This window comes from Egretta garzetta, unplaced genomic scaffold, assembly GCF_000687185.1.
Source record: "Egretta garzetta isolate BGI_Z169 unplaced genomic scaffold, ASM68718v1 scaffold148, whole genome shotgun sequence".
NCBI classification, from domain to species: domain Eukaryota; kingdom Metazoa; phylum Chordata; class Aves; order Pelecaniformes; family Ardeidae; genus Egretta; species Egretta garzetta.
This window is the reverse complement of record NW_009260669.1, coordinates 1514691-1540000: the sequence shown is the minus strand read 5'-3', so window position 1 is coordinate 1540000 and position 25310 is coordinate 1514691. Positions and strand designations below refer to the sequence as shown.

The 25310-nt window shown below is 36.5% G+C and overlaps 1 protein-coding gene across 1 annotated transcript in view; it reads left to right on the top strand.

Annotated features, from left to right (window-relative positions):
- Positions 1 to 25310, top strand: part of CACNA2D1 (calcium voltage-gated channel auxiliary subunit alpha2delta 1) — a 364004-nt gene that overhangs the window by 167937 nt on the left and 170757 nt on the right. Inside the window, exon 6 of the mRNA XM_035901091.1 lies at positions 17405 to 17534. Coding sequence (XP_035756984.1) covers positions 17405 to 17534 — 130 coding nt within the window. The remainder of the gene's footprint in view (positions 1 to 17404; positions 17535 to 25310) is intronic.

Sequence of the window (25310 nt, the reverse complement as noted above, 5' to 3'; positions counted from 1 at the left end):
CAAATGTTGTGACTTAAGGAGATACCGTTAAAAAGTTCCCCATATGTTCTAATTACACTATGAAAAGAGAGGCCAGTCTCAGATACCTCAACCACTGATACCTCACTACTTCAGTATAACTGCTATGGGCTGGATTTGTTCATCCTAGAGAAACATACTTGAATTCTGGTTCTTCACATCCAAAGAAGAGCAACAAAGCTGGTAAAGGGTCTAGCCAGAGTACAAGTCTTATGAGGAACAGCTGAGGGAACTGGGTTTTTTTAGCCTGGAGAAAAGGAGGCTCAGGGGAGACCTTATTGCCCTCTACAACTACCTGAAAGGAGGCTGTAGAGAGGTGGGGGTCAGTCTCTTCTCCCAAGTAACAGGTGATAGGACAAGAGGAAATGGCCTCAAGTTGCGCCAGGGGAGGTTTAGATTGGACATCAGGAAAAATTCCTTCATTGAAACGGTTGTCAAGCATTGGAATGGGCTGCCCAGGGAAGTAGTTGAGTCCCCATCCCTAGAAGTAATGAAAGGATTTGTAGATGTGGTGCTTAGGGACATGGTTTAGTGGTGGGATGGCAGGGTTAGGTTAATGGTTGGACTTGATGATCATAGAATCGTAGAATGTTTTGGGTTGGAAGGGACCCCTAGAGGTCATCTAGTCCAACCCTAAAGGTCTCAAAGGTCTTTTTCAACCTAAAGGAGTCTATGATTCTATGACTCTTGCTATTTAGAAGAGATGAATAATGATGCTAAATGTTATCCTCCAGCTAGTAAAATCGCTTTTGCCATCCATTCTTTGCTTTCTCTAACAAGTTCATATTTTTTTCTCTTCCATGCTATGAGCCTTCATTTAGTCACAGGACCTCATATTGTATTTCTCTTTTAGTCAAGTAGGAATAATTAGTAGCAGAAATTTATTATTAAAATCAGATATCTAAGCTAGTCATGGTGGATACCCCTAGAGAGCTGTTCAGTTTATTCTGAGATAGGTGTCTATGGTCAGCTGAATCACTCCAAGATTTGTGTTTCTCTCTGTTGACCAGGTTCCTATAATGGACCCTTTTTAGATCTTAACTTTTAGATGTTGAAGAATTAGAAGAAATTATTCTCCCAGGTCCTGCCTGACACTTTTTATTTGTCTCCACTCATCCTTTTAAAATTTTAGCTTTATCAGAAAAGCAATCCTCTAACGTAAAGTCTGTGTATTTTTTCTGGTGTATGTTAATAGGCTGCTGTATAGTTTGCTTTCCTTCTTCCTGTTTATGTACCGCATTCAGCAGATCCTTTGCTCTAAGTTTTTTTCTGCTGTCTCAATGGACCTTTTTGAATCTAATGACCGTGTTTGCTTAGACTTAAAAAGAAAGAAAAAAAGAGCATGTGAAGACCAATCATTCTTTGGCCTTTGGATTTCTCAGTCTCTCAGATAAAACAGTCAATTTGTAACCCCTTAGTCCACCAATCAGTAATATACCTTTTGTACTCTTTATCCTACAACAGCAATTAGATTCTACTTGCTTATTTCCCCCACAGCACCGTATGTAATGCATGAGCTGGTCATGATAATTAATGAGTTTTATCCTCACAACAATGTTGGAGGTATTATATTCCCATTTTTCATATCTCATAGGAAGATAACGGCCAAACTTGTAATTTAATACAGGTCTCTTAGGTTTTCATTCACTGCTCTGTTCCCTAGAACCCTTTCACTTTGATATATTGCAGTCTGTGTCGTGCACTTTAATTTGCAGGTGTCAACTGCTTGTGTCGTCTTTGGACAAATGCTGCAGTGCCTTTATTGGACAACTGAGTGGTACCACATTAAGGCGCCCCTTCCCATAAGTTTTAATATTGGTCTGCCTGTTTTCTTTTCTTGTCCTTTATAGCCCACCCTGGTTATTGTCATCTTTGCTTCACTGTTCAGTTCTTTCCTCTTTTTTGTATTGGTCTCCATTTTATTTTGAGTGATTCCAGGTCTTCTTTACAGATTCTTTCTAAATCTAATTTTTCTGTTTCCATGTGTTCAGGTAATCCACCTCTCCACTATGCACTGAATTGCTCAATTGCTTAATTTTCATTCTTTCTTGATTCCTTTCTTGATTTTTCTCTCATCTCTTTGCATCTTACTCCTTTTCTTCCTTTTTTAAATGTAATTTCTTGTCATAGTTTTATAAACTCCTTCCTGCACAAGCTACAACAGCCTAAGGAAAAGATGACGGAAATTTTTCAGTAATTTAACTGAACGGACTAAGTATTACAAATAAACAAGCAAATGTTTCTTTAACGTGAAACCAGCCACACCTCACTGGAAGTTTGCAGCTCCACTGTAGGTTTTACTCATTAGGCTTTAATTGGAAGGAGCCATTTGCATCTCCTGGCAAGGGCTGTGTCCCTAGTTAGCACAAGTGATTTATTAGAGATTTCCTTCAGGCAGTCCCATGTTGGATTGCAGTCGTGACTAACAGAGCAGTACTTCTGCAGTTGCTGATCCTGTATTAAGTGAGGGTAGCACTTTTTTATTTTATTTTACTGAATTAACATGAAGGCTCTGGAATTATGGGTCACTTTGGTGAGTAAGTACGTGCCCAAAATGTGAATTCTCTCTGTGACTGGGGTCTATGTGTGGATTCCACTAGAGGGAAGCATGCCTGTGGCTTTTTTAAATATGAAAACCAGTTTTTTATTACTTTATAAAACTTGCAGGGAGAAATCTTTTAAAAGTGATAAGCTGTCTTTACCACATGGTTTAGATAGTATGCCTAATTCAGTGATGCCTTGTTATTTTGGAATAATATGTGAAACATTAGCTCCCTTTGAGTTTACAGCATAAATGCGGCTATCAAGTGGGTTTTTTTAAATAATAACGATGAAAAAATTATATATCTACATCAAGTTGAAAACTGTTATAAAACTAAGGATGATTAAGTGTGAATGTTAACATCATTAGAAAAAAGTTCTGGTGGATTTTAACATAGCACAATTCTGGGCATATAAGGTGCAATGCATTAAATGGAGAACATAGGAATTGACTGTGAGAATCTCTTGCCTGCTCTGTTATAAATGTTTTTTAAAACAGCCTAATGTTCATTGGGAAATGTGGGTAAGGTATAACTTGTTCTCTTTCCATCAACCAAATCCATCTCCCATTTTAAAATAGAGAGCTGAGAGATCAGAAAATTTTCAACCAGGACGCACCTCCCCGGTTCCTTCATAAAATACACATCCTATGCTTTTTGGAAAACAAAATAATTTCCACCCCCAAACTTTTTTTAAAAAAAAAAATATAAATGTATGATCAAAGTAAATACTGAGCAGAAGTAAGCAGAGAACTAAGAGGCACACTCCTTGTAGGTCTGAAGACATTTTGCCACCGTAGTTTGCTCTTAGACTGACCTAAACTATAAGAGTGAAAGAACATTTATGCTAGTATAAATTATATCTTCCATTATGAAAGACTGTCAGAGTAGGACTGAAGAGAAGTTCCATTAGAACAGAAATTTCTATTCAGTAATGTGTCACATTTTTCAACTATATTTTCATTTTTATTAAAATATATCTTGAATATTAAACTATATTTTTTGTTACTGGCATGTAGTACTTGGAATTAATTATTAAGTATATAATACATTTAAAATTTTATGAAATGAAGAGGGAAAAATTTGATCGATTCCCATAGATATCCTAACTTACTTCCATTTTCAGAAAATACTTCTGGTTGTTGCACTTTTTGATTCCTGAGAGTATTCTAAGCCTCTTTCCTCTTCTTCTCAAATATACAACATATTCATAGATGTTACTCTTTTAAGTTATATTCTAGATATCCTATAACATACTTATTTTTGTACCTACACTGAAAAATTTCCATTTGCATTAATATATTTGAAAATGAACTGCCCTAAAAAGGTGGACCCATATTTTATCTTTTTTTTTAATGTAACAAAGTAATTTTGCTTTGGGGTGTTGTATCTCTCTCACTGCAGTGTATAACAAAAATAATGTTTATGGTTAAAATATACACTTTTCACTGTAGTGAAGATGCGGAAAAATCCTCTTATAAGATAGCACAGAGCATCTTATCTTTAGTATATGGGAAGGATTAGTAGGCAGGAAAACCATAGTTTTATGTTCTTTGGTCTTACTTCTGGTGTTCATCCTTTTTATACAAGAGGACTTACTGTTATTTCTAGTAATTTCATGGTACCTTGACTTCCAGGTCTTTTAGGAGAATGCATACTCCAACTTTTTTTTGCTGTGTACTTTTCTCTTTCACATCTGGAATCCAGTGTTACAATTTCTAACACTCTGATTTGGATGCCATCCTTTGGAAAATGAGCATCGGAACTGATAGCGAAGGCACGATTGACATGGACTGCTTTAGTACCAGCACTTTTTGCATTGTTCACTGAGAAATGTGTGCCTTTTACCAAGTATCACTGGGAAACATGTCAGATCTTTCCATATCAAGGCGTTATATGTAAGCTTGAGTCCAACCCATAGGGAAAAAAGGCGTTCATTTGAGCTTCCTATTGAAATTATAATGATCTATTGCCACAAGGAGCAGAGGTTCTTGCTCTTTTTTTGTTTGTTTTTTTTTTTTTGCTTTTTTGTCTTTTTTTTTTTTAGTATTCTTGTTAAAAAACTAGGTGTCAGGTTTATATTCCTTTATTCAAATTTGTGCAAGTCTTCTCCCAAATGAATATATGTTCAAGGCTGCAATGAAAAATACATGATGATGAAATATATGACTACCCCAAAGCTATCTCCTACCTGTGAAACAGAGTTATGAAATAATAATGGCAAGAGTGATAACTGCAGTTGTCAGTGTCCTAAAAAAGATGAGGATGTTCTTAATGCGGAGAATCCTACCTTGAAGGCAAATTTGCACAAAAGAGCAGTGCTTGAAGTGTCCCCATGGAGGCTAAGTTTATGTCACACCGATGATCAGAATTCAGCCCTAAAGCTGGTGATTCATCAGTTTAATGGAAAATCTCTTCCTTCAGGATATTTCCTGCTAATATCAAATGCATGAGTGATAACAATTGCAGTGAATGCAGTGTAATTGTTTATTGGTAAATAAAAGTAACTCCAAAAGCTGAACTTGTTATAAAATGTTTATAGCATTTGAAGTAGTGATTTTTAGCGAGTGCTTTGTTGCCTGATTATAAATAGCAATGTTGTACAGGTGTTTTGACGTGTCCCTCTGAAATGTGCTGGTCACACAGAGATTTTTAAGTGATGCAAAACCAAATGAATGACTGAATCTGATGTTTTCATATGATTGATTGAAGGTGGAAGTAGGCTTTGAAAGTGGCAAGTCAGATCAAGAAGACTGCAGTTGAGCACTTATAATATTTTAATAAGATTTACTATTAAGACGCAAGATAGCTAAATCACCAAAGTCTGTTTTCAAGTCTAAGAAGTTAAAAAAAGAGAGCCAGTGTGCTGATAGGGGTGTCCTCTGTGGTTCTGCTGATCTACTGCTTATTCATGTCTCAGATAAAATAAATGACCAAATGAACCCTTCATCAGAAGTATGGCTGGAATGAGGTAAACATTATAATTACAAAATTGGCTTTAATATTCAGTTTGTATACAGGGAAAAGGAGACACTCTGGAATCCCCTTTCTGGGAAATGTATACAATTAGTATTAGCTGATTGGGAGATTAATGTGTAGCTTTGCTTTCCTTAGATGACCTGAAATGCTGCTTTACATGGAGACATAATACCATATCGGCTTTCTTGGAGGTATTTTCAGAGTGGTTTATGATTCCAAATATATCCCCAAACAGGAAATACTCTATGCATTGCACTGTTTGGGGATTTTCAGGGAATTCCCTGTAGTTTAAGTGATCTGAAATGCAGTTCCTCACCTGTTCCTGCCCTGCCCCTGACAAATGAGAATATTTCTGAAGTGGCCAATATAATCTGCAAAAGGCCGGATCGCTTTTTCCTGGCCTTTCCACATACCCATTCTCAACATCCTCTGTCCCCTTTGTTTTGGAGAATAGTTGGGGAAAAAAAAAAAAAATAGACTGAAGGAGACAACCATATCTAATATAAAGCATTTCATTTGTAGATGTTTGCAAGTGGATGGTCAGCCTATTCTATGAAGTATAAGGCTTTCTTACTGTATACTGTGTCATCCTTTCCTGCAGTTCTCTTCACTAACACCTCTAGTTTCCAGTACTTGCCATAAGTATGGCAAAGCAACAGAGCTTCAGAATGGAAGCCTCTTGATTTATACAAGGTCATTTACTCTGTAGTTCTGCACCTGAGTCATGCCTTGAGTAGGGCTGAGTAGGAAGCAGTCTGGGGTTGAGCTTCAGAAACATTTCTTGCCCGCATGGCTGATAAAGGCCATCTGTGATTCTGCTTTTGTCTTGTGACTTGAAGTCTTTCAGACATTTTAGTGTTGGTATGTGAAAAGGTGGATGAAAACTACTCTTGCAGCTCTCCTTTATGGTGTTTATTGCAAATAACTTTGAATCCATTAGGGAATCGTATTGTTCAGACCCTAAAAACTTTTGAACTTGGCTTCAGCTGACCTTTTACAAAGATATTTTATTTTGCTGACTTTTTTTTTTTTAGTTCTTTCAACATCTAAAGGCTGACCCGTTTCTTCTTCCTTTTTTTTTCTTTTTCTTTTTTCTTTTCTTGGAGGTTTTTTCTGTGTGTGTGTGGGGGGGGTTGTGTTGGTGGGTTTTTTGTTTTGTGGTTTTTTTTTTTTTTTTTTTGTATCCTTCTGATACGCTTCTCTTCTTGGGCAGAATATCCTTCAAAAATTTCCCTCAGTCTCTGTGAATGCTATTCTTCTAATTCTCTGCATTGTTAGGATTTTGCCATACTAGCATTTTAAAGAAATATATATAAATAGTCTTACATAGTGTTATGGCAGTTTACTTAAATTATTATATGGTATTTAGTCTGCAGGGAAATTCTGTGGTCCATATGTAACCCAGAGTGCATGGTTTAGCGGTACCTACTGTTTCTGTCTTCCTAGATACAGCTGGTATTTAATTAGTGAAAAGCTGCATAATATTTATGTGAGTGTGAATTAGTGAGTGATGTTTGTATGGTGTTTTGAGCCCCATTAGTGTTAACTCAGAGAATCACAGAAAAAAATTAGATAAGGAGGGCTTCTGGAGGTCATGTAGTCCAACCTCCTTCTCAAAGCAGGGCTTTCCTGTTATTAATGTTGTTATTGACATAGAAGATGGTACAAATTAAGAAGATAGACCAATAACCAATTAGTATGATGCAAGATGTACAAAATCTGGACCTAACCAGTATGACTGAAGATAAGAATGTGCTGTGAAACAGGATCAGTTGATGGCTTAGCAAAGCATGGCAAAGACAACTGCATCAGATGAAAAAATCAAATTAATTAAATGTTCACATTCAGTGGGTATTATAACTAATTCCCAATGAAGCATTAAGATGATTTAACAGTTCTTATTCTCCAGGGGTATGAACTTTAATCAGATGTGGGGGTGGTAAAAGGTGTGCAGTATAATTTATTCCAATAACAGTAGAACGATCTCTTGTTTGAAATCTAATTGGATGATGTATGAAAAATCTAAATTATCTAGAGTGCATTTTGGTCTTGAAATTGTAGATGACCAAGTATTCTATGGGAATTTTGTCAACAATAGATGTTTTGATTTTATTTTATTACATATGCTTGAGTACTCTAGTGGGATGGGAATACAGTAATTGAAGGAGGCTATGAATTTTAAAGGTTTTTGGTTTTTTTTTTTTTAATAATTCCCTGGGCTTTCCTTGCTTGTAACATTTTAATCAGTTACAGTAAGATCTGCTTTTAGTCTAATATGACCATATATTCCTAGTGTTGGCTAATGACATCATCTTATCTGGTCAAGCCACTATCAAAGTCAATGCTGAAGTAGGTCGTTTGTCCGATACATGATAACTTAAGGGCAGGCAGGAAAATATTTTTTAGTGAACACCCTGGTCCTAAACTACCAAGTTTTCCCAGGCCATCGCCCCATATAGGAAAGAATCAAGTTGAGAGGTTCAGATGGGTTTACACTCCTGAACTCCTGACCAGGATGTATGACCCAGGAAGGTATGGAGATGTTGCCTGAATGTTCAAGAATGGAAGGGATAGAATTAGAAAAGTCAAATTTTAGCTGGGGTTTGTATTGCTAAGGGACGTAAAGAGCAACAAGAAGCGCTTCTTTAAGTGCATTGATATCCAAAGGAAAGCTAAAGAAATTTCTTAATGGGGAGGTGACCTCGTGGCTAAAGGACACAGTGAGGATGATATACTTGACGCCACCTTTGTCTCAGTCTGCCAAGTGCCTTAGCAGAGCTGTGGGAGAGACACTGTTCCCACAGCAGAGGAAGATAGATATAGGGACCACTGAAGCACATCCAGCATACACAGGTCTATAGGATCAGATGGGCTGGATCCAAGGGTGCTGATGTCATTATCAGGAAGCTCTACACCCTTGAAACACTGTGAGGACTGGGAGAGGTTCCTGATGGCTTAGGGGGTGGGGAAGAAGTGTCATGCTTATAAGACATATTTATATTCTTAAAGATATGTCTTATGTGCTTAGATATTTAAAATAAATATTTTATCTGACATTATAGTTAAGAATAAGAAAAAAAAGGAATTTTTGCATACTGATGTTAGTACAACAGACTTTATTCATCTTTGATGTGAAGGTCAGCTGTAATCATGAGAACAGAACATTACTTTCAGTTCTTTTCTGATTATTGAATAAGAAATCAGGGTTTCAACACATAGTAAGTCCAACTCACTAAAATCTTGTGTCAGTTTTGGGAAAGGCAAGCTGTTTGCATAGGTCTTTGAAATAAATTTACATTAAAATTACATTAATTGCTAATACACTTAGGTGACTTCAGATTTTCAGCCCCTCATCTTGCCACCCAGTCTAATCTCCTTAGCCTTACACTTACACTGACAGACACTTACAGAATAGTGCCTTTTCAAATCAGAGGCACATGTGTTGCGGCTTGCTTGCTCTGGGCCCATACTTGCAAGTAGGAGGTCTCCCTGAGCATAGTGGGCATTAGTGGCAGGAGCAGACTGCCTCAGGCAACTTACACTTCCAGTTTTCAAGTAAACATCAAGGAGATGGAGGAATGGTCTTGGCTTATGAGATGGAATAAAAGTTCCGTTTGGTAGGTCCACTAGGAACCTGAATTCTTATCTTCAGTTTAAAAGAGCAAATCTGAGCATGTGTTGTACTCCACTTCCTGTGGAAAAAAGTATTAGTTAATCAGATTTTCATTTTTAGCATGATGTATTGCCATGTTGCATTTGCACCACTGGTTTACCATGGAATTCCTTCTTTAATACTTGGCCAGCCATATGCTGAGTACCTTTTCTAGCTGGCTAATTGTTTATCATGTCATTGAAAACAGGCGGTCTCTGCCAGTTTCCTACCTGAAAAATTGTAGAGTTTTATTTAAAGATTTGTAAGGCATAGCTACAAAATGCAAGGATAGGGCCTGTGTATATGATTAAAAAAAAAAAAAAACTTGTATCAGTCCTTTTAGCATTTTTCTTCACAACATGTATGATAAAATACTGGCATATTCATTAGAAATTCAAAATACATGCTGTTATAACTTTCATTAATTCATTTACTACTATCTTTTCATCTTAAGGGTTTTTAGATTATTGCCAAATGATCTCTTATATCTTGATAATGTTCCTTTTTGTCAGAAATTAAGAAAATAATTGTATTATTTACAAGAAATTATAATTCCCTGGCTTGTGGTATTTATGGCACGCTCACAGATATAATGTCAACGTTTTCAAATGGAAGTTGATTTCCAGAAGCTTGGAGTTCTGTTTTGAAACTCTCTCCACCTGAAGAAATTGGGAAGCCCTAATCTTTTTCCTCTGTTTCTCTAAAATGTAATTCACTGAAATGCTACAAGAGTGCCAGATTTTCATAAAATCATAGAATAGTTTGGGTTGGAATGGACCTTTAAAGCAATTAGTCCAACCCCCTGACATGAGCAGGGGCATCTTCAACAAGATCAGGTTGCTCAGAGCCCCGTCCAACCTGACCTTGAATGTTTCCAGGGATGGGACATCTACCACCTCTCTGGGCAAATTGTTCCAGTGTTTCACAACCCTCATCATAAGAGACTTCTTCCTCATATCTAGGTTGAATCTACCCTCTTTTAGTTTAAAACCATTACCCCTCTTCCTATCACAAGCCCTGCTAAAAAGTCTGTCCCCAGACTTCGAAGTCTTTATGTTTGAAAATTAATTACATCAAGGATTCATTTATTCACAAAACCAAGCTTATGATGCAGTGAGTTTAGTGAATAGGTTTGGATACAAAGAAAAGCAAAACACTATTATGTTTTGAATATACAATAATTTTGTGCGTATCTAAAATTTCTAATTAGAAGCTGTGAACCATGAAGGTCAGATGAATGCATAGAGCGGGTTTTGAACCATCCATAAAAAATATAGTTGTATATAGAGTAGACAAGGACAAGCCTGTAAGTAGATGTATAGAAATGAATACCAACAAAAGATAGTTTGCAGTCAGAAAAAATGGTTTAGGAGGCAAATAAATGCTTTTAATTAATTTGACACTATTTGATACATACTGAAGTTATTCAGTTGGCAGAACACTGAAAATAAAATTACTGCTATAAAAGAAATATTTTGTTTTGGTTTTTTAAAATGTAAATAGTCAATCCAGAGCTCCATTAATTTTCTTACTGACATCTGGTAACCAACTGACACATTAAAAGCATATGGAAACACTAAAAGCACTGAAAACAATTCATATCTATTTTAAATAAAAGGCCCTTGAGCATGATGCACGCTCCAAATAGAACGCTAGTTCCCTACATCTGAAGCTACCCGGACCCTATATATATTTCTTTATATACATTCTTATATTTTTATATATGAATATGCATATATATTTAACACTTCCCTTTTGTCTAACAGATAAAGTGAGAATATTTAAGTTCTGAGCCAACTGTTTTTGTTATAAATAACTCTTTTGATTGAGCCTTCTCCCTAAGAGCAGACAGATGGATGTCACTTTACTTAAAATCTTAGTGCTGCTGAATGAAGACCGCAGTCCCCCACTGACACACAAACAAAAATGAAGTAAACTGTTTGCAGTTCTGTTACAACGACCTAAACACACTTGGCAGTTTTCCCACAGCTGGAAAATCACATCTATCAAAAAGGGAACATAAAAAGTTATCAGAAGGCAATGCACTCATGACATTATCTAAAATGCTATGAAAGTGCTGTGGCTATTAGGAATGCATTCGAGTTGCCTCTTCAGAATCAGCTTCCCTCTATCTAGTCCTTAGAAGAGCTGTTCCCATCCTTTGCTTGCTGCAGGCATATTGCTGAGCCATGTGCTTCAAGCAGCATCTCATTTTACTTGCCCCGTTACGTCCAGCTGTAGCTTTTTAATGGGGCCACAAGCAGCATTTGAGGGGCTGCGTGTGTAGTTCTACTGGATTACTTTCCTCAAGGAGGAAAAAAACCCAACTAAACAGCAAAACTGAGTAAGGAACTCAGAAAAATTCTGTGTTTATTTTGTATATGATAGCATTTGTTTGTAGAGAGTAGGTCTGGGAGTGGCCTACATCTACAATCTGCAGAGATTCAATTGTTTAAAATTTGACATTTAGAAATTTCAACAGATGTTCAGAAATCAAAAAGGGGCAGAAACTTTGGGATGAAAATATATGAAACTTTTGGAAATCTGCAAGGAAAGACAGAAAGGAATGACAGAACAAGAATTTTGGTGTCCCTAAAACCGTAACAATTCCAATTTAGTCTCCACATTCATTTTCTAAAATAGCATTGATAGGGACAGCGAGGTTTTATGTAAAACACAGTCCCTAGATACTAGGGCAATGGAAAATACTAGCAACAAATTCTTTTCTGTTTTACATAAGCATGAGAGCAGGCAGGTGCCATTGTTTCTTGCTGGATATTGGTTCAGGAATTAAAAAGGAAATCTACCATTTATTCTTTAGTTGTGATGCTAAATCTGTTCTGATGCTTTAGGCAACTTCTGCGTTGTTCCTGAAAACAGTTTGCCTTCAGAAAACAACTGAAGATTGCTGCAGTTTGGTTGTGGGGGTTTTGTGTGCTTCATTGATGTTTTTTTTTAATTAATATCAGTTTTCTGATCTTCAGTTTCCAACAGCTGCAAGAAGCAAAAATCATTAAGTTTCATATTTGTGGAAAAAATATTTTCTACAGTAACCAGTTCTTTTCAACTAAGTGAAAATTTACTAGTAGAGATATAAAATCCACTCATCTTCTTATGGCTATGATGATGAAAAGTAATCAAATGCTGTGGAAAGGAATCAGGATATGTTTGGCTGCAGTGAAATGGGCAGCTAAACTATGCCAGAGTTTCTTGAAATGACCTTGTTTCATTTTATTTTAATGGTTGTTTGCTTTTCTGTACACGTCTTTCAGTGATACTTCTTGGCATAAAGTTTCCAGTTACCTCACGTACGTACATTAATTTATGTTCACAAAGACCCTGCTGTGTATTTGGCTTACAGAAACCAGAAGGCAGCCTCCAGTTTATTTTAGATCATGGAAAAAGTGATTTAGTCAATATTATAAAGAACACCTACCCACTTTACCTGAATTTTAGCTGCTGTATCAATTTTCCTTTATTCTGATGGTGAATGGTAGACACATGAAGAAATTATTTATTTAAAAAAAAAAAAAAGCCTTAAAATGGCACAGATGTGACCTGAAAAGAGAAATGGATTTTATCTGCTTCACAAGGGAGGGAGAAATTGGTCTGGAGATTCACTGCAGAGAAATGAGTGAGTTATTTTGCTGACTGTCAGTGGTAGGTAACAATGTAATTCAATAAGCAAAGGCCAGGTTTGAATAGATAGAAAATTAATCTTCAGCCACTATCTCCTGTGGGATTTTCTGGTGTCAGTATTGATTGCATTTCAGCTCCTGACTTGAGAGAGAAATTGATTGGAGTTGGATTTTAATCATATTCACAAGGATTATTTTCCTTCAAAATAGGTGTTTTGCTACTTTCCTGAAAACAAACTTTAATGAGGTATTAAGACTGAACCAACCAATGCCACAATCTGTCAGGCTTCTGATAGAAATACTAGAGTAAAATAATTAATAAGAATGAGGTTTTTCTTTTTAATCTTTCCTTTTTTTGTTTTTTTTTTTTTGTTTTTTTTTTTAAGATTTAGGTGTAGGTTACTTGTAATTTTTAAATCTTGCAGATGGAAACTAAATAGTTTTTACTCTTTATATGAGGAACCACTATAAACCTTGGATGCCTAAGGCCTGGCACAGCATTAGTCTTGCTGGTCAGGAGGTAGTGGCCCAAGTGAGTGTAATATTAATTTGCCACTACTGTTCCTGATACCTGCCTGTTGCATGCAAAACTAGCATAGACACCTTGAGATTTAATAGCAAAATTAATCCTCTGTGAAGGAAACTACAGAACTTTTAAAGGATTTTGTCGTTTGGTGGCTCTAGGTTTTGGGGGGCAGATAGATGCATTGTTTCAGTGTCAGAGTCGTACCTCACAAAATACTCCCAGAAAAAGTCAACAATTGGGGTGCAAAAGCTTCTAGGTTATTTTATGTAGTTCTGATAGATCCACTGTCCTCCATCAAGGCCACAAAGGTAGAATATAAAATATAGTTCATCTGGAGAAGGTGAATCAGTTAAATTGAGAAAAAACATAGTTGAAGAGTTTTTAGATTCAATTTTTGATTTTGGCCTCATGGAATACTGTTAGAAAGAATAATAGATACAGTCTTTATCATAGTCATTGAGGGGGGGCGGGGTTGAGGGACTGGAGGTGTGTGCTTTTAGAAATGTGGGAAATAGACTTTGTGTTTGAAAGTTTAAGGCATTCAGGTGGATTACTTAAACCCTTTCAGTTTCAGCAAAGTTTAATCAAATTTTGGCAGTAGACTTGAAGCTTCTTCCATAGCACATGAGTGATGGGAGAGGTTGAAGGATAGTAGCTATTACTTGGAATGAAATTGAAATACCAAGCAGAAGAAACATGGTAATTTTATGTTCAGATGCTTCAGGAATTTCAATCAAAAATCTAAATCTACTGTGGTATGAAAACTTCTGTGCAAGACCTGCTAGGATGGACCCCTCTCTCTTTTACCATCCCCCCTCCCTCCCAAATATTTCTTGTGGAAAATTAGTTGGAAGAAATCCTATGACACCCACTCATTATGGTATTTTACTGTAATAATGTGGCTTGATGGTCCCCAGTTCTTTTCTGAAGTGTTCTGTGAAAGCACCGAGAGTTTCTAGTCATTGGTACTGATTTCAGAAATTAGATTGTTAGGGTTTTTTTTAAATCAGATAGCTTTCAGGCATCTGTGAAAGCACCGAGAGTTTCTAGTCATTGGTGCTGATTTCAGAAATTAGATTGTTAGATTGTTAAATCAGATAGCTTTCAGGCGGGAGAAATTTTCTCACATGAACGATTGATTGTTGAGATTGCACTTGCAGAATTAGACAAACTCATTACTTTGAGCAGCATGAAACCAAAAGGTAGCTTTTGAAAAGAAATCCAGAATTTGCATAATGTATAGAATTCCACTATCACAAATGTAGAAGGAAAAAAAAAAACAAAACACCAAAACCCTATGTAAAACTTGAGCCAAATTACTTTGTCTGAAGCTATCATAATGCTGTGTTATTTCAAATCATAGAACACATAAACTGTTATTGATCTTGGCTCCAGTTTGCGCATGTCAAAGTAAGCTATAATGGTTTGTGGTGGGTTGACCTTGGCTGGCCACCAGGTGCCCACCATGCCTCTATATCACTCCCACTCTCCAGCAGGACAGGAGAAAATAAGATGACAAAAAATTCATAGGTCAAGATAAAGGCAGTTTAATAAAGAAAAGCAAAGGCCATGCACAGAAGCAAAGGAAAACAAAAAGATTTATTCTCTACTTCCCATCAGCAGGTGATGTCCAGCCTCTTCCTAGGAAGTAGGGCCTCAGTACATGTAGCAGTTGCTCTGGAAGACAAACACCTTAATAACAAACGCCTCTCTTCCCTCCTCCTTTCTCTTAGCTTTTATTGCTGAGCACAACATCATATGATACGGAATATCTGTTTGGTCAGCTTGGGTCAGCTGTCCTGGCTACGTCCCCTCCCAGCCGCTTGCCCACACCCAGCCAGCTGGCCTTTGGAGACCGATTTGGAGAGACAGCCTTGAAGCTGTGCCAGCACTGCTCAGCAGTAGCCAAACCACCCTTCTGGCTACCAATACAAACCACAGCAATATGAGGGATGCTATGGGGGAAACTAACTCCATCCCAGCCAGACCCAATACATGGGTTTACTTTATGGTAGATTTAAGAGAGTGCCATACTGGATCAAAACATTTCAGGCTGCATTGTACAAGTACTTTCTGCTTTTCTAATCCACATTTCAAAACTAAAACATTACTGTCTCAGAAGCATCTAAATGCAAAAGTATGATATTCAGAAGTTCTCTTGCAATGTCCATAACAGCAGGTCATTGTGTCCACCAGAACTATTAATGAAAATAATACCACACATGTGAAAGTAAAAGGTACCGTGGGCTCTTAGGTGTTCCAAAAAGAAGAATGTTTTTAGGTATTTTACACATTTTATCAATTTAGATTATTTAATGCCATGATATACCTGGACTTTACCTGGCAAGAGATTTGCTTAAAGAAAAAAGATCATCCCTTACTTTGAGCATTAGGAGTTATGCTTTCCTTTCTGTCTCATCCACCAGAGTGGGGTTAAGTACTAAATAACAAGTTCAACAACTTAGCATAAGATATAGTAGCTATGCTGCATAAAAGTAGTCAAAATTAGTACACACCTTCTTTTCTTCCAGAAGTTCAGTAGACTTGTATTGTGAGATTCATCTCACCTAATTCCAGACAGCTGTGTTGCAGACACTGGTTAGGTAAATTGCCCTAGGGCTACCTTTATAGTTAATGGAAAGGAGGAGGCACTTCTAAAGCATAATTCATGTCATGGGAAAATAGATGCCTAACTGAGATGAGATGAATTGCACTCTAAAAAAGCCCATTTCTCCTCATTGACTATGAAGGCAGCCTGGGGTGATGAGCTCAATACTGCTGTGTCGTTGAAATCGGTGGATGTCACTGGTTAGATTAGTTCTGCCCTTTGTGTTTCCACTTGCTTACTTCAGGCAACCTTTGAACCTATGCTTATTATAACATTTGTCCGTAACCCTGTGATGAAGCAGATGAGGAAACGTATGCAGGTTACTTAGATTACTTTGTGGGTAAGTTAGAATTTAGCTCTGTATATGTTGATAGGGGATTATAGACATGGTGGTAGTATATAAAGAATAGCCTCAGCACACATGTCCCTCGCTGACCAGACAGGTGTTCTTTGTCAGCCCTGTTTTTCAAAAACTGATGACTCTGAAGTATTAAAAATAGCCTTATAATTGCCGGCTTTAGTGATCATTCAGTATCATAGTTGATTCATTACTGATTTAAATGGCAGTCTACTTGTGCCATGGGGCCTCTTGTTCCAGCTGCAGCTGAGCCAGGTGAAGATGTTGCAACCTCCCCTTTAGGCTGTGCTACCTCCTGGGTTTCCACCCTTCATGCAATTTTTGTAGCTGAGTTAGAAAAAGCATCTGCTTTCCAAAATTTTTAAGAACTAGTCCATATGACTGAGTGAATTGGAAGGAATCAAGAAGCTGGGGGGCAGACAGGTGAGAGAGGATAGGGATCCAAAGCAGGCAGGTGGTGGTGAGCACCTGAGCATTTGAGAACCTTACCAGCCAGGCAGCTGTAGCCAGGAGAGTACATAAGATTTCATTGAGATTTATTATTAAAATAAACCAATTAACAAAACCTCTGTCGATCAGAAGTTCTAAGAAGGCTTAATTTCCTTTCTTTGTCTGGATGTGCACCAGTGTTTCTCAAATTTATTTATGATATGTATATTAGTGGTATCATTTTAAGATTTGTGATTTACTATATAATCTACAGAAGGAAAAAATGACACACACAGTATTTATATTTGGATCTGGAACAAATTATTACATGTAATAAAAGATAAAGTATTTGCTTTGCATTACAGGTGTAAAAATTCCATGCACATATGAAATTTAGTTGTATGAGGTGTTAGGCTCTCACTTTTCTTTTGCAGCTCTTCATTTCACTGAGTTGCGTTGGTACCTCATAACTCAAAATAAAGTATGCACAAATATTTCTGGACCTGGAGCAAATAAATGTGTTTATACACTAATGTAAAATGTTAGCTAAGAAAGAAGGGCTATGAATCTGTTATGTAAAAACAGGCAAATGTGAATGCAAATGTTTTTAGCATACTTTGTAATATTTTGCCCTTTACATGTCTTTCTTTAAAAAGCCTGAAAAGAATGACACTGAATCTGGCAGCCAGAGAATCAGACCAGTATTTGAAGAAGATCCTGTTTTCCGACGGCAAACATCTTACCAACATGCAGCAGTCCACATACCAACAGATATTTATGAAGGCTGTAAGTAGCATGTGAACAGAGTGATTTTATTTTAATATTAAGCTTATTATATGTGTCCGATTCTTAAAAACAAGTAACCTCCAAAACCAATTTTCACCTCCATTTTTAATCTATAATTGCTGATAATACCCTTTTTTCTTCTTTCAGTAGTACCTCAGATATGTGCTCTATTAGGTATATGATTCATCTTACAAATTAGGAGAAGCCATAGTTAAAGAGATTCATTAGGATTGGATCTGAGTTTCAGAAGTGGAACTGGAGGTGAAACAAAACTCTTACATATTCTAATTTTCTTATCCATTCTTTCTCTATGCTGTGTTCTCATTTAATACAAACAATCCTTGACAACCTTTCTTTACATGGTTTTGGCCTCAGGTAGAGAGATGAGTACCGAAAACATTTTTTAGTATCCCAAAAGCATATACAGTTCAGGCAGATAATATGCTGTGCGAGGTGGTAGTACTTACATTGCATGTGATTCAGTTCCAGAATGGCAGTAACAGATTTTGGCAGAGAACCCGAATAAATTCTATGATTCTAAATTCTTTCTAAACTATGTGAAAAATAATATATATATGCATATGCAAATACTGCTGAGGATTCTTTAGTTGTATTTCAAAATTATGTATTTATCTTTTAAGATGAAAATAACTTCCTTTTTCTTTGCTCATCATCAAGAAAAAATCATTAACCAATAAAAAGACATTTCAGCATTCAAAATGGCTGCATATTTTTAAAAAAGAGGAAGAAAAATTAAATAGGATATGTATTTTTAAGTGGTTTTTTTTTTTTTTTTTTTAATTTAGGCTCCTAATTTCTAGTATGCAGTCTTTCTCCTCTTTCAAAATCTCATCAAGAGGAAAGAGACCCTAATGTGACCTGAGCTCTTTAAAATTCATGGCCATGTTTTCGTGCAGCTGATATAAATGACACAGGGATGAAAATGGAAATGTCAGTATGATGGGGGAAAGAATCATAGTGCCTCGTATTCTTACATGGTGTGCTTGACTGACAGACCTAGAGGATTATTCTGGGATTCTGGCTTTAATAAGTGGTAAAGTGCACCTTAATTGCAGGATTACAGGGAAGAGACAGGCTATTTCCTTTGTGGTTTTTTTGAAGAGTATTGATACTTCACTGTTCAAATGCTAGAAAAACTTGCCTCCAATCATTAGGATATTTGTAAACACCAAGTGAACTTATACCAAAGTTTGTCATCATAACAGTATGAAAAATGTTTTGTTCTTATGTTTAATTTAACATTTTAGATGGTATTCCTAAGGACATTTATGTCCCTTAAAAATACATGCTAGCTAATGTTACTGTACAGACCATTAACCTAAAAATGAAGGCAGGCTATGACTTCATTAGGAAAGGTACAACTTTAGTATCTAATACAATGATAATACGCCAGCAGAAATGTACATTTTTTGAGAGAGGTAAGTAAGTGCATATGCAACATATATGTTTCATGATTCTTTGGGTCTGGCTCTCATATTAACTACCAGAGATGTGGAAGCCTAGAAAATTACAGGGAAGACTGTAATTCTGTGTCAGTAAAATCCTCTTGTTGGGTAGCTGGGTAACTTCTGGTTAGAGATGGTGTTTTCAGAGATAACAGCTTGAGAATACCTAAAAATCACAGAATTCATATAAATAAACGCAAAATCATCACCGGGTTTATTTTACAGTAACAAAGTTCATGTGTCATCTGAAACACAGTGAGCAATTGTAATGTAGTCATTCACCAACAGATTCCCAAAAGTAGAGTTTAATTTTCTTTTCACAAGCAATAGTATCTGCAAGCAATTTTTATAACCCGAGAAAGAGTGATAACGGATCTTGAACAATGTTGCCATTTTTCTTCCTATTGACATGAGCTAAACTGTCATTTCCTGATAGAGGTTTCAGTGCCCACTGTACTAGGGAACAGTTGTACACTTTGCAAATAGTTTGCAATAAATCTGCAAATCCTTGACTACAGCACAGTCTGCTAGTAAACATTTACAAAACAGATATTGCAACAGATCCTTCTAAGAAACAGATTACAACTTGTTATTGCTCGGAAGCCAATTTTATTGGACTGAATTACACCTTGGAAAGCAGATTTCATTTTTCCCCCCTTATTGGATAAGTTTTGTAGGATGCCAAGAGAAACAAAGAATTGCGCTTTGGATCTCACAGATCAGGTTTCAATGACTAGGTATTTGCCTTTCCTGCTCTTCCTTGAGATTGGTTTTCACTTCTGTTGCTTCTTAAAGTAGCAGGTTGTGGTCTCTAGGGGAGAGGGACAGTTACGGTTAGAGCCATGCATGTTCCTAAACCTGAATTTTCACTTGGATCTGTTGGTCATGCTTTCTCATGTTATTTATTTTTTTTGCTGTATGAAGCTGGGAATTTGAGAATCACTGACTCTTAAGCAATATGTTATCCATGGCAACCTTTCTTCCCTGTTCAGATTTCATTTTTATTGTGGGTATTAGTTATGATGTTTAAAATATGAATCATATATTGAATTTTTGTCATTAGAAATTCTGATTGCGTGGATCCATCCTCCATTTAGCCCTTTGAAACTGGGAAACTGGTTTAGCCAGTAACTCTAATGGTGTGCCACCTATTTACATTTGACAAAATAGTACGTGCTATAAAATGTTCTCTGGCTTCTTACATACGCAGTGATTTGCTTATTTTGAAATACAGCAATAAGCTACTTGTAAGAGAGTGCCTTTTATTTCATCATAGAAATACGTGACAAATCATTACAAAATATCCATTTGCTACATCCAGGTCATTACTTTGTCGTTTATTTGATTTCAGAAAGAAATATTATGGAAGTTATTTTTGCTTTCTCTCTTCTGTATTTGGTGCCAAAGCCTTAGTAGAGACAGGGAAAAGTGTAGGGCATTAATTTATTTGCCTCTTTCTGAGGTTTACAGTCCCACTGCAGGAGAGGGCAATCCCAATAAAACAGACCCAAACCCAGGCTTTTATTTCAATATTTTTCAGGAGTCCCACTTACGTTTTGAAATAAAATCAATCTGCTGATGAAAACAGAACAGATCCTCAGGTTGTCTTTCTACCACATGCACTGGGAATTACTCATTCATATCCTATTAGTAGTAACAGAAGTCTTATTTCTAAATCCCGGTTAAAACTGTACCCTGCTTATCCCAAAGCAGAACATGGGATCTGCAGGCCAGAAGTAAGAGGAAAGCCTCAGCACAAGGCAGGTGAGGTTAATCTGCCTAGCGGATGCCACCGTGCATTGCCCTTTCTGTCTCTGATGCATAACGCACCATCTGCTACAATGGCTGCTCTAGATGTAAGCGGGTACTGGTGTTACAGCTTTAGGAGAGGTGTTAGGCAAAGCACACAAACAAGGATTGCTTTTGTTGTGTGTTATTCCTCCTGCTTTACTTCCTCTAAATCAGCGACTGCAATATTGCTTTCACATCTCGCTGCTTGATTAGCATTGAAGAGTTGATTAAAGTGTCAGGTTGACAGTAATGGGTCTTGAACACGATGACATCGCTCGGAATGTGTTTGGACAGCTACCATCAAGAAGAAAAGGCTTCCCCTGCTCAGAACCCATTAAACCAGTCATAATTAGAGTTACAGTTAGCTGGTGGTTCTTACAGCTTAATAATCATAAAATATACATAGTGTTTGTTCATACCTTCCTTTTATTGGGATGGCAGTCAAAATTTTGCTGCTCCTTAAAAATCTTCCAAGATGTATATTATTTTTTGATAGCAAGTTTGATAGTGGACAACTTTTTTCCCTTTGTTCAAGTGCATCATATATGTAATTATTCAGTTATTGATAAAGTATTTTGACATAATAGTGCTTAGTGCTGGCAGGCAATCAAAACTGTTAGGAATAACTTGGAAAATTCTGTTTTGATGCTATAGTGTTTTTTAACTTGACTGGAATATTATCTCTTTGACTGGAATTTCTATCGTATTGAAAAATTTCTGCATACCTTGGGTATCTTGGGCTTCAAGCTTGAAAGGAAGGGAAATTCTTTGGGAAGAAACTTAGGAATGCTGGGATATGAAACCATGGGAGCAAGAATATTCCCCCTCAGAAAAAAAACCCAAACCAAAACAACTCCAAGAAACTAGGAGAAAGTGCATTGTCATTTATTGATGGAAGGTCTTTATGTGTGGATAATAAATAAGATTTATTCAGGAATCAAGGTATTGATAAAGAGTTGTGTAAACATTTTGGCATGCTACATCCTCATTCCTTAAATGACTAAAGGGGCGATAAAAATGTTTGTTCTTTTTTTAAATTTAGTTTATATAGCAATAACAGACAGGCAAGACAGTTTTGTGAATTAAATTGCTTGGTTCAAAATACGTTAAGGTTAATGCTGTTGATATATTGTGGTTATAGCCGAGAAACTGAAGCTATTCAGAACTATTTTCCCATGGTTTCTTCTAAGGGATAGATGAATAGCATTGTTTTACTACAGCTGGGATTGAAAAATGATTAAGTCTCTGATTGTGTGTGTGTGTATATGTTCACACCTTTAAATTTGGAAATAGAAGTTGGATTATATCATTATGTATGTCTCGTACAGATGGCATGTGAAATTACTGTTTGTTCTATGTTTGGGGTTTTTTTAATATATTTTCAATTATTTTAATCAGTGTGTTATTTGTGAAAACATGTAATGAGTGAAGTGGACCTTTAAATGAATTTTCAGTGTCAGCCTGTTTTAAATACCAAACATAATGGCTTGGGGTAAGTATAAAGCAAATCTTAGTTGCAGCCAAGTCCCTAAGTACTGCCTGGTTGGTTCAATATTAAACCTGGAAGGAAAACACTGATGCAGAAGCTTAAGCAAAGACCTCTAGGGTCGGTATTGCTTTTTATGTTCTGACAATTGTGATTTTTTTTTTTTTTCCACAAGTAGCTAAAGCTCCCTGAATGAAAATCTTCTTAAATAAGCAGCAAAAAGAAATAGCGCTTTTAACTTGATGAAAAATATTGTTTCTGTCAGAATTCAGAAGGCCAAAAGACTTGAGCAGTATCCTCCATCATGAGGAGGTACTCGCATTTTGGTACTTGGCTTACATTAGTTTTACTGCATGGTTTTAGCATATTTACCTGGCATCAAGTTTATCATAACTTCTCTCTTAAATTACCAAACTTTAAGATAATAAGGTAGGATAAAGAAAGATGGTCTGATAAACAAGCTTAATTTATGCCTTTTTGAAAGACTAAGTTTTGTCAAAAGAAACTAGTCCTGTATACCAGTTTTAGATAGTAAAGCCAATAAAAAATACCAAGTGTAGAGTGTTTTTCCATCGCTCTAGATTATTTTGGAAGATTTCTGAGTTCTTACAGATGGACACAGCGTTGCAAGTTAAAGCCAAGAAATTGTGCCACTACATTGTCTTTTTTGCTGAAACAAAAAATTGGTGGCAGTACATTTGTTAGAACAACTCTGGGTGGATAAGGGATTGAATATTGTGGTATCTCTGTCGTGTATGTGCCTGTTCACTTCTCTGTTGAAGCTGAGACCTTTAGGGTGTGAGAACTGTGGGACCAGAGAGCAGGAAAGGCAGGACTGTGTCTCTAGTTTAGTGGTTTATGTGAGAGACACTGGTTTTCATTCCCATCCCATAAACTGTTGTGATGTTGATATATCAGGTGATTATTGAGCAGACAAAAATGGAAATAATCCATAGAGTAAGAACCAAAACCCACTCTGCTCCCTCCTGGAGAATAACCTGACTGTTCTAGATGCCCTCTGACGATGATATTGCAGGCATTGTTCCTTTTTTTTTTTTTTTCCCCCCCTATAAATCTGGCTTATTTAAAAACCGTAGTATGAAGGGTTACTTGCTTGAACTGTGAGTCTTTCTATGAGTTACTTCATGCCATTGTGCCTTGGCACAGACCTAAAGAGAATGCGAATCTGATATATAAACACTCAGGGTGCTTTACTGACACAGAATTCCATATGAAAACCAAATTCCACAAAACCAAATCACATTTTAGTATGTTAACCCTTATTTCTATTTAAATGGAATAAAATATATGAAGAAAGAAAAATTTTATCCCATTAAAATCAGGAATGGTTAATTTCTTTTTCTTTTGTTTTTTTTGTGTTCTTTTTAAAAAAGAATCAAAACTAGAATTTAGGTGTTCAGTAAAACAACATGGGCCTTAGCTATGGCCTTAACAGGTTGCTGTAGATTTCTTTTCAGTGATCCTTTTGAGAACCATCCACTACCAAGCTTTCTGTATTATGTCTCTGACATGTTACAGCCTTCCTAAATACTCAAAGGATATGATCTACTACTTGGTTAATGTTCTTAATATTGTGATGAGATGTGAAAAGCCATACCAGAAGCCAAACCCATCATAACTGGTTAAATCTGTTCCTATGGTTCTGACTTAAACAAAATAGAAATCCCTACAATGAAGAGACTTTTAAGGCCTTTTGTCTCCAAGTTTCTTTGGTTTTAAAAACTTAGGGGTTCTCAGAGGGTTCTTTGGTTTTGAAAACTCAGAACAACTCTGTGTTCTTTTTTTTTTTTTTTCCTTTACTCTGTAACAGTAATTTGCATAGTTTGTAATAAACTGTGTGAAAAATAATTTTCTGATAAATTGAATGCTTCTTGTCATTATCATTTGGTGTGGCTACCTTTCACTGCGTATGTCTTAGCCATCAAATTATGCCAGAATTATCTTGGACATTATAGCAGGTCCTGGGATTCCAGTATCTGTTAGGCTGCTTGACTGAGTAATAAATGTTTAAGCTGTGAATGCTGCCAAAATCTGTTTTGGAGGCCAGATGATTACTGGTGCTCCTCAGATCCCTTTCCATTCCTTCTGCAGTATTTTCTCTCTTATGCACAGCTTGGAATGACAATTAATATTGAATCCTCTTGTATCAAGAGGGGAAAGTTGGCTCTGCAATAAGTTTGGCCATGCTCTTCTGGTAAAAATAGCTTAATGGTGGCATTTGAATTTTGCAATATAGCCTGCAAAGCAGAACACTGAATATCAGCAGATCTTTAGTACTGGACATATTAAAAAAGAAGACAATTTTAACAAATATCTTAAGAGACTGATTGATTCTGGTGCATGGAATTCTCCCTATGCGGAAACTGCTGCAAGCTTCCTTATGTTATAAATCTGGCTTAGCTCTGTAGAATAGGTTGATACGGGGTGTACACGTTGTCCAAACTTTGTATTGGTTCTCAAGGAAGGGAAAATGTCATCTCAATCTTTTATTCAGCCGTATCACCTAAGAGCCTCTGCTGATATGAGGGATGGCAGTTGTTTTCTCAAACCTGCTCTACAGTAAGGGAAGACCATCGGAAGGTTACTTGGGCTTTCTGCAAGTGTAAAGTCACAGCAGATATAAGTCTTTTACGACACGTAAGAATTTTTGTATAATTACTTCTTCAAAACTGTTTCCAGACAACTATAAGGGAGTGTGGGAAGAAATATTTGATATATTTGCAAGCTCAGAATGAAAATAAATGTTCAGATGTGTTTCAGTATGTCAAGTAAGTAGATATGAGTTACGTTGATTACTAGGAAAAATGTGCTAAATTGCTTGAAGTAGTATCTAAAAAGAAAATACCAATTTATGTGAAGCACTTTGTAGGAAAACAACAAAAGATGTTCTGTCTAAAGGACCTTGAAACCTACTGTAAATGGAAGTGTAAGAGGTTTGGGAATATTCATTGGTTACCCCAAGAGCCTGTCAATTCTTTTTTTCCCTTCTCCAAACAAGTTTCCCTTATTTCA